This window comes from Tachysurus vachellii, chromosome 13 (assembly GCF_030014155.1).
Source record: "Tachysurus vachellii isolate PV-2020 chromosome 13, HZAU_Pvac_v1, whole genome shotgun sequence".
Classification (NCBI taxonomy): domain Eukaryota; kingdom Metazoa; phylum Chordata; class Actinopteri; order Siluriformes; family Bagridae; genus Tachysurus; species Tachysurus vachellii.
The window spans coordinates 15,310,724-15,321,118 of NC_083472.1; the positions used below are offsets into that span (position 1 = coordinate 15,310,724).

The following is a 10,395-nucleotide window of genomic DNA, read 5'->3' on the forward strand; positions in this document are numbered from 1 at the left end:
CACCATTTACCATTTTTTCCAAAATGCCAAAATAAGTATCTCTGAAGATATAAGCTTTTCCAGACAATTATTTATTCACTAAGGCTTTCATAGACAAAATTGTGACAAGTCATTGAAATATGACTAGTGTGTTCATTTACCCCATACCTGTAGGAAATTCCAAACCTATGCCACGGATAGCAGTGAAAAGAAAAAGCACTGCAGACAAGTCAACCAGCACCAGTGACCCGGTCACTGAGGATGACCATGTACAGGTGGGCTGCCTGAATTTTTAAATTAGAAATATCAGAATTTATTGTACTAGAAATCTTTGCTTCTTTTAGGTGCTCACATTGAAATCCAAAAATCTAGTGGGAATCACACTGTCAAACTGTGGCATCACAGACCTTGTCATGAAGGACTGCCCTAAAATGATGTTTGTCCATGGTGAGTTTGACATAAATCATTTTGACACTTAGAAAGGTACAGTCTAGTCTATAGCCAGTACCTCAAACTCTACTGACTGGTTTTTGCAACTGTGATTTGTTTAGCCACTCGCTGCAGGGTGCTGAAGTACCTAAAGGTGCAGAATTCACCCATAGTGAACCGCTTTGATTTTGCTCAATGCAAGAAGTTGGACATAGAACAGGTCTTGGATCAGGTGTTAAGCATACCTCCTGAAAGAAATCGCATTGTGTACTTGCGTCCTATGACACAGGTCAGGCTCTACTGTATTACATAAAGATGGTTTGTAAGATATGATTAAAGGTAGGGTCTCCGATTTTTGAGAAATGCTTCAGAAAACTGAGTCAGGCCAAAAACTAAAAAAAAATCAAAACAAACGTGTAGCCAATGAGGAGAAAAGGGCGGGTCTTGTGAATATATGCGGAGAGAGTGTTCAGTGCGCATGTGTGACATTAGCAGAAAGTGGTTTTAACATTCACATGGAGGATAAAAACAAAGAAAGAAAGCGAAGAAAGGCTTACGATAAGGCAAGAAGTAGGACCCGTGTTAATATAGGATCAGCTTCATATTCACAGATCGGAGTTTCCCCGAGTCAATAACTCCTGAGCTAAATGCTGTTACTACACAAATAATAACTAATATATGCCGTCCTTTGCATGATAATGCTTGTGTGTCATTTTTGCTTGTTTGTTAATCTGCAATCGTATTGTTCTTCCCTTCAGCTATGATAGACATTTCTTTCCATTAGTTGCCTGGGTTGTGTATGTATGTGTGGGCGGAGCTATCAATATAGGGGTGGGACCCATTTGGGCTAGGGGCCTGTTTGTTTTGGTGATTTTATGTCAACATTGGCTTTCAAAAATCGGAGACCCTACCTTTAACTCGTTTTATTATTCTTTTGTCAACAACAACTGTTTACAAAGAATACAGGTTTATCTTTTGCATGTAATATTCTTTACATTTTAAATAACACCTACAGTTCTATAATGATTGACATGTGTTTGCAACCTGCTTGCAAAGAAATTTGAAATGTTATTTTGACTAAACCTATTATGCTATTAAACTGCACTTAAAATAGTGACAGTACATGTGTTAAATTTCTTGGCTTATATAAAGGTGAATTTTGCTCTTTAGATTGATTCGTTGGCTTTGGAGAGAAAGTTGTTCAGTGGTCCCTACCCATACCACATCGCAATTATCCATGAGTTCAGTAACCCCCCCAATGTCAGGAACAAAGTGAGGGTACGGAGCTGGATGGACACTGTCGCTAACATCAGTCAGTATGTATACCTGTTCACATGTTAATGAGAAAACTTTGTCTTATTATAAATTTATATATTATATAAATATTTATGATGTACACATGATCAACAGGCACAAACCATATTGTAGACTGAGCAGACCATGATGCATATACATACTGGTCCAGTTGAAATCGAAATGTTAGGCACTTTAGGGCCAATCTTCTTGTTTTTGCACTCTGATAAATTGTAATGTAAAACTTATTTTCATATCCATGGTTTCCTTATGCTTTCTTTTCTTTTAAAAAATAATTTATTGCTAGACATACTTGTAATTTTTTTTTTTTTTGCTATATATCCATAATTTTAGTTTAAAATTGTGCAGCAAACATCTGATCCTCAAAAATGTGTCTTAATGTGTAAACATTATAACCACTATATTTCAAATAGTCATTGTCTGCCAGACCATAAATTAATTTACATCTATAAGACCGCATTTTTCTTCAAGCCATCGCCATGAAATTTGTTAGTTAGGTCTATAATAAACAGAAATTTTATACCCATGTGAATAGGGGGCTATAATGAATTTATCCAAAGATGTATGAGATAAAGTAAAACACATTATTAGCAGAGTTCCTGAGTTTTATTTTGTCTATATTTTGTTTAAAAGGCATCTGATCGGCATGAATTTTGGCAAGTAGCAAGTAGAGTATAGTGACAAAAATGTGTAAAATACAGTTAATTACTCTTATAATCCGTATTTGAACCTCAGTTCCTTTTTTGAACTGTTTTGGCTTTTGAATATCTGAAAATTTCTGTAAAATGCTTGAATGTTTGATCCTTAACAATGATTAAAAACATATCGGCCTTTGTAAAAACAAGATGGGTTTTACATATAAATCAATTCTTGAATGACAGAACTTAAATTTGTCAGTAAGTAATAAAACCTGAAATTTTAGATGGATTTGAACAAAATCAGCCCTTTTTCAGGATGGAGCATAGTCATAGGGCCCAAATGGCCGAATTGTTTTGGGTGGCATCAATTCACAAACTTTGTCAATGTATTATTGACACTTAATACACTGAATGAAACGTTGAATCAATTATAATGAGGCAGAGCTTTTTATACCCAAAGATCTATAACTCATGACTCAAATCTAAATGATGATTACTGACCACTTGTTTGTCAAATTACAGATCTGACTAAAAATATAGGTAGGTAAAATTCCTCATAAAAAAAAAAAAAAATATATATATATATATATATATATATATATATATATATATATATATATATATATATATATATATATGTATGTATGTATGTATGTATGTATATATATATATATATATATATACACACATATATATGTGTGTATATATATATATATATATATATATATATATATATATATATATATATATATATATATATATATATGTGTGTATATATATATATATATATATATATATATATATGTGTATATATATATATATATATATATATATATATATATATATATATATATATATATATATATATATATATATATACACACACGTGTGTGTGTGTGTGTATATATATATATATATCTCCCTGTGCAATCATTCATGTCGAAGCCCAAAATCTCTCTAAATCTATTTTATAACATCTCACCATTAACTGTTTCAAGACAGATAGAAATGATTTATCTATTTTGTATCAGAAATATTATAGAGAGGTCTTTGTGGAAGGATATCTAAGGGTTAAGGTGTTCCTGTATGCTGTTCAGATGACCTGAGGGTGTAAAAACTTTTAGCATGATGAAAACCCACCTCTTTTCGTGTTTTTTAAACCCAGCTGTTTTCTGTTTCAGTGTTTAAAAAGGGAAATAATGTGAGAAAATAGTGACATCGGCTTGATCGGTGTTTGACCCACCTTTAAAAGCTCTAAGTCAATAGAATCAAATTAAAAGCCCCAGATTTGCGTATCTTGAAGCATAGTTCAATAGTAAGGCAGTAACACCATGCATGATGAATGATCCATGAATGGTGGCCAATGGACTTTTTGTCTTTTTAAGTCACTCACAGATGCAAGAAGTAACAGAGACAAAAAGCAGAAGTTTCTTTTAGTGGCAGACAGATGAAATTTTGTAATTCAACCAAATTTTTGTCTTGGAATACGGTTTATAATCCTGAAACACCAAAGGTAAGAGCAAATTTGGTGTCATGGTTGCTCAGTTGTTTTGTGTTTTTTTCTTATAATTTTGTGAATATTGGTCACACAGTGATGATCATTATACGTTGGATTTTCAGCTTTCTGACTGAACCAAGGTTGTGTATGTGTCATATAATGGATGATTACAGGAGTCAAAATTCGTACGGACGACATGTTTACAAAGATTTTCAGTCTGTCCATTTAACTTCTTGGTGTTGGAATTCTGCTTTATTTCATTGAAAGTAGTGTTATTAGTTAAATACTTGAGTTTCTTCTCATTGTTTTGTTATGCTGCATGTGTAGATACATTAAATATTTATATGTTTATGAAACTCATTTACATATGAATGTCCTCCTTGCACCGATATTGGGGCTCTCGGATGGAAGACATAACAGAACAAATAAAAATGGCATGGGCAAATATTTTGACACTAATATTGTAGCTTTGGAGCCAATATTAGAACTTAAACATATTCTGTAGTTCTGAGTTACTGACCTGAGTAAGATTATTAAAGTTTGTGTTAGTAATTTGGTAGTTCTTTAGCAAGCTGATTAATGGACAGTGTCCATTTGTTAAAAGCACTATACAAGTAAATTGACTTGTTTAGTGTGACACTCCCAGGGGTATAGTGCATCTGGATGAGTGAGTACATCTATTTGACCTGACTACAGTAATGATTATAAGAAAACACCTTGTGAACCAAAAGAAACCTGTTCAGACTCCTTTCAAAGGGTAATAATAAATTTGTCCAACCTATTTTAGAATTTTCATTCCAAGCCACAAATATTTTGCAGGACAAATTGTTTTATTTTAATAAAAAATCCAGAAGGACTAATATTTTTGGCCATGTGTATATTCAAGAGTTGCAATATGGCCATCACAGGACAATCAGATATAATAACATGGAGCCTAATTTGCATAAACAACCCTCCCCCAACCCTCACTGCTCCACAAATGCTGTATCATGGTTGACTCCATGGTCTGACCCATCTTTCAAAGATGGGATATGTGAAGAAAGAATTTCGCTGTAATGTATATGTGACAAATAAAGGCCTCTTCTTCTTCTAGTGTCAGAACTGTTTCTCAGAAACTGTAAGACCATTCAAGCTGAAGTTTTTCATAAATTTGCTTGCCTCTATTTTGATAATGGCCAATTTACTTAAAAAATTACTTAGAAGTAAAGTCCTGAAGTACAGAGATTGCTCCTGCTGGCCAGGGGTTCACCTGTTTCAGAATTGGTTAAGAGAATCTGACAAATGGCCTGTATGCTTTAATTAGCATAACAGAGAATCTTTTTTTAAGATGTTTTGAACAGTTACATATAATGGAAAAACCCTCATTTCTCAATTTTCAACAAATATTGTGCTATAATAATATATAAGCAGTATGCATGTGTGTGTGTTTTTTTTTTCTCAATTGTTTGTTAATAAAGCAAAATTTTTAAGATGTTGAGACAGGTCCATAAAACAGACTTTTGTGCCCTGGATTATGTAGACCTGATTTTTTGTTACTTTGTTGAATAAACCATCCTGTTCATTCATTCACATAAAACAATACATTTATATGGTATTTTTTTGTTTGAGAAAGCGTATGTGAGGGAGTGTCAACAACTATGAATATTGTGTGTATTATCACATATGTGGAGACAATAACCCACCCCATACAATCCTTGTGACTCGTGGTGTCATACAATGAATAACATTTGCTATGATTTGGGTGTGTCTAGATTAGCGCTAATAAGATGAGACAGAAAAACTGTACCCATCAAAAGTTTTAATGTATAAAACACAAACAGAAAATATTTGTTTTTATACAAAAAGAATTTCAAAAAATATTCGAAAATTTTCTCCTTTTAAGCTTCAACAACTGAGTACACAGTACTTTGGGGATCTGCATAAAACCTTATAATTCCTACCAATTTACTCTCTGAAGTGCTTTTTTTTGTTTAACCAACAGGGAACTAATTAAGAATGAATTCTTCCCAGAGGCCAAAAGAACAGAAGCAGACATAAAAAAATATCCTAACTACCCATGGGGTCGAGACATCTATACCTTAGAGGGTGAGAGAAAGCGGGTTTGGAATCCTGCAAGTTTGTTTGTTTTTGTTTGTTTGTTTATTTATTTATTAACCAAAAGATTCTAATAGATTTCCCTACCTGTGCCGTGAAGTAAAAGTCAATGTATGAATTGAGACCTTGTTTGTTTCGTTTTTTAGCACATTGTTTTCACTCTGAAACACTACTGTTCTCACTCCTTCATTCTCTGCATTAGGTGTAGCCGATGGGGCTCCCTACTCCATGATCTCTGATTTCCCATGGCTTCGTTCTCTGCGCATAGCGGTACCCAACAGTTATGCCCGTTGTGATTTTGAGGATGATGAATCCAGTAAGTGAAGAACACTGTGGTGCTTCTGTTGACCAGATGGATGATTCTAATAAAAATATCATATTTATCTTTGAAACCAGTATCAATGACTTTTATTATGGGTATATTGAATATATGGTATATTCAATATACGGGTATATCCACTGATGATACCCGAGGAACAGTGATTATCTCCCACATAGTTTTCTGTAATTTAATTCAGTTGAGTTATATTTCGATAGCACTTTTGGACATTGACACATTAATTTTAAGATTATGATTAAGTTAATTTACTTATTATACTTATTATTACTTAACCATATTCAAGGTTTCTGATAAAGAACTATGCAGTATAGAAGATGTAGATAAATTATTAAAGCTATATTAAACTATTCATTATATATTTAACAAATATATGAATTCTATGAGATGGGGCAACAGTACAGTGGACAAAATAAACGCAATGATATTTGTGATCAAATAGTAGATAGATCAAAAAGATTTAACTAGTATAAAATAGGTATGCTCGTCTGGAAATCACTAATCAGGTGTAATGACTCTACATCAGTCATGCCAAATGTCCAGCTGCTTCATCCTAATTAGCATGAATGGAGAACAGCTATTTAATCCTAATGACTTAATCAGCACAATACTTCTGTGGAGATCATTGTGAAGATCCAAAGCTCTTACATGTCTTGGTCTTAAACTGGAAGAGATAGACTAATAACAATACAGGATCAGTCAGGATTATAGAGTAGAAATATGATTCTGAAGTTGATGATCACGGTGTATGATAGGTGTTTTGGTTTTATATTTTTGATTGATAAACATGGTCATATCATATCATCTTGCTTCTTTTATCTGATGTCTTACATATCAGTATATCATGCATATCAGTGTGGGGATTCTAAAAATTATCAGACTTTTACAATTAAGCCAGCATCATGTTAATACTTCCCCTCATCATTACAATGTTTCTGTTCCAATATATGTGAAGGATTGTGTATGTAAATAAACCTGCATTGCTCATTTGTAAGTTCACATATAGTTTGGTTAAGCTTTTAAACTTTTACACTTTTCTCTCTTTTAGCTACTATCTATGCTCCACGACGCAAAGGACAGCTTTCTGCTGATATTTGCATGGAGACCATTGGTGAGGAGATCGCAGAGCGTCGTCAGATGCAGCTAGGGGTTTTCCAACGTGTGGTTGTTATTTTTGTCCATTACAGTGATATGCATGGAGATCCTGTCGATGATGACTATATTTAAAGCAAATTGTAAGAGGGCTTGATGATAAATTAAAATCAGAACATATTTTTTTTACTCCTTTTGGATTCTAGTAAATTTATTATTTGAAACTGTGCACAGTGATGACTGTTGAAAAGAGTTGCTTTTATTTTTAGAAAAACTGTTGAAATGAAAAAATGATAGAAATTTACAATAGATTAAAATCAAGGTAATGGGAAATAAGCATTGTGCCATTCTTTAAGGTTCTTAGTGCCTCTCTCGCTCTCTCTCTCTCTTTGTGTGTGCCTGTGTGTGTCCATGAGTAAGGCAGTGGTATGTGTGTGATTGATGGGTATTGCGTATAGTTACAATATGTATTTTCTTTTACATACCAGTATCGCCTGTATTTCAATTTGATTCAATTTATTTGTTTGGTGCTTTTAACCTTCACATTGTCTCAAGCAGCTTTACAGAAGTATAGAAATAGAACAAATAAATAATAAAAATAAAATAAATAAATACATACGTTTAAGGTTTAAAACTAATTTTAAAATATTAATTAAAAATGTAATAAAATATACATCTCTAATATCTATCCCTAATGAGCAAGCCGGAGTTGATAGTAGCAAGGAAAAACTCCCTCAGATGATATGAGGAACAAACCATAATCATTTGGGTGACACTGGACAGTAAATAACATAAATGTAAATAATGTCATTTCTACTACAGTTTATAAATGTGCAATCGAGGAACTAATGGGTCAGTGCAAAGTCACTTCACTAATGGAACCATGACTTAGTCCTTCCTGGCAAAGTCTTCAAATTGACTGTTGTATTGACTAGTAACTATAGTTTGGAGATTTTTTTTTTAGGTCAAATTAATCTCAAGTTTTTTGTGATTTCTGCTAAGACTGCCTTTTATAAGGGAAAGATTAAAAAAAATCTGACAGTCCTTACACAACCTTACACTCAGGAGCCCCTTCTGTTTTACTGGCATATTCTTCTAATTAAAAAGCAACAGAAGAGATCCTGTAAGTCATCTTGTGTGGCAATCCTACCACCTGCTGACTGGATTCAGTCTTTCCACACTACTCTAATTCAAACTCAAATTCACAGTGGGCCAAAATATAAAACTGAGATAAAGTCACGGGCCAAACTGAATATTTATTGAAAAATTAACTGCAACTGATATGTAATGTTCAACCTTTTTCATATGGAAACAAACTTTAGTTTTGCTTGAACACAGGATTTGGAACAACCAGAGCTTGATATTACAAATAGGCATGTACCGATCCGATATTTTGGATAGGTATCAGCGCCGATCCAAGCATTTTGACTGGATCGGGTATCGGTGGTGCGTGACCGATCCAAATCCGATACCCGTGGTCATGGGTGTCGGAACCATTATATGGTGTGTGTGTGTGTGTGTGTGTGTGTGTGTGTGTGTGTATATATATATATATATATATATATATATATATATATATATATATATATATATATATATATATATATATATATATATATATATGGTATGACAGTACCCGCCCACATTATATGTGTGTGGGACAGGACACACCCACTTTTTATTTACTTCCGACGCCCATGCCCGTGGTGGTTTATTAATGAACAGCAAACATCATAGACTATTTCTAAAACCTATAAGAAAAATACACTTATATATATATATAAGTTAATAATTACACTTTAATAATTACACAATAAATACACTTATATAAATAATTTAATAATTGCAGTATATATGGTTTAGATTATTATACCACTAAAAGTTAAAAGTACTGTTTGCTACTGCATTAATACTTACTTTTTCATCCAGTAATGGGGATTTTTGTATTTCTTTGCCAGAAACAAATAAATCTTAATAACTATACGTTCTTTAGTTTTAAAGGCAGAAAAGAACACAGGCCAATACTGGCAAACGCTGGTATCGGATCGGAAGAGAAAAAGTGGTATCGGTACATTCCTAATTACAAACACAAAAGAAATTCAATTTGAAAGACACATCAGTAGTGTTCATTTCTTATTTAAATAAATAAAATAAATTATGCCTCTCACTGTATCATTTTAAGTTCCTTTTTGAAGTGGATCTTTTTCAAAACCGTCCAGGTCCTTATACGTCTCATAATGTTTCGTTTCATAGTGTCTTCTTATGTTGTAATGGTGGGAGGCAGATTATCTGCTCACGAATATAATGGACAAACAGGTCTGTCCTTTATATTCGTGAGCAGATAATCTGCTCACGAATGAATGTGTGCGCTCAGGGCTCAGGCCCTTCATACATTAAAATTCTATAAATGTCCCTGTCTCAAGGTACATCTGAAGTAGAAACAATGAAATGCTTAATAATAAAGTGTAAATAAGAACAGTTTCCATCAAACCATTTAGTTCTTTTTCTCAAGCTTGTGCGGTTTTTTAAAACTGCTTTTCAGGAAACTGCTTTGTGTGGTCTTTTAAAAACAGCCTAATAGCTTGTTACAGAAAAGGATGACAAACAGTCTGTACAAAACTCTATGACTATATAATCAGACTGAACAGCAAGTACAAATGAACATTGTCATTTAAAACCTCACCTCTCTGCACACTCCATTTATGTTCTGTGGAGGGCTGTTCTAATATAAAGATTGTAATAAAAACCTGTTCTTACAGGGTGATTAGATCATTCTATTTGTAAAGCTTATATCAATTTAGTAATTTCTTAGACAATTAACATTCAGATTTCAGATAAATTGATTAAATCTCATCGTTTTCTGTTTTCAGATAAACCATCATACCCTTTTGATTGAGCATTAGACATTCAGGTATGCTAAACCTATTAAACAGATATTTTACCGTGTTGAAAGGAGAAGGTCAAACAGATATAACGGTGACATTCGCTATTCAAGTTGGGAAATCATAAATTTG

At 33.1% G+C, this 10,395-nt stretch overlaps 1 protein-coding gene across 8 annotated transcripts in view; it reads left to right on the plus strand.

The window, feature by feature from the left end:
- fbxo38 (F-box protein 38) overlaps positions 1-7,570 on the plus strand; it is a 41,140-nt gene extending 33,570 nt beyond the window's left edge. For 7 of the 8 annotated variants that reach the window (XM_060885389.1, XM_060885387.1, XM_060885385.1 and 4 more), the window contains 7 exons: positions 154-254; positions 324-426; positions 531-697; positions 1,579-1,724; positions 5,840-5,943; positions 6,155-6,268; positions 7,338-7,570. In XM_060885389.1, the coding sequence (XP_060741372.1) occupies positions 154-254; positions 324-426; positions 531-697; positions 1,579-1,724; positions 5,840-5,943; positions 6,155-6,268; positions 7,338-7,516 (914 nt within the window). In that variant the 3' untranslated portion in view covers positions 7,517-7,570. Of the gene's footprint in view, positions 1-153; positions 255-323; positions 427-530; positions 698-1,578; positions 1,725-5,839; positions 5,944-6,154; positions 6,269-7,337 lie in introns of those variants that run through there. The other variant, XR_009649393.1, reaches the window with a different exon arrangement.
- Positions 7,571-10,395: the final 2,825 nt, after the last annotated feature.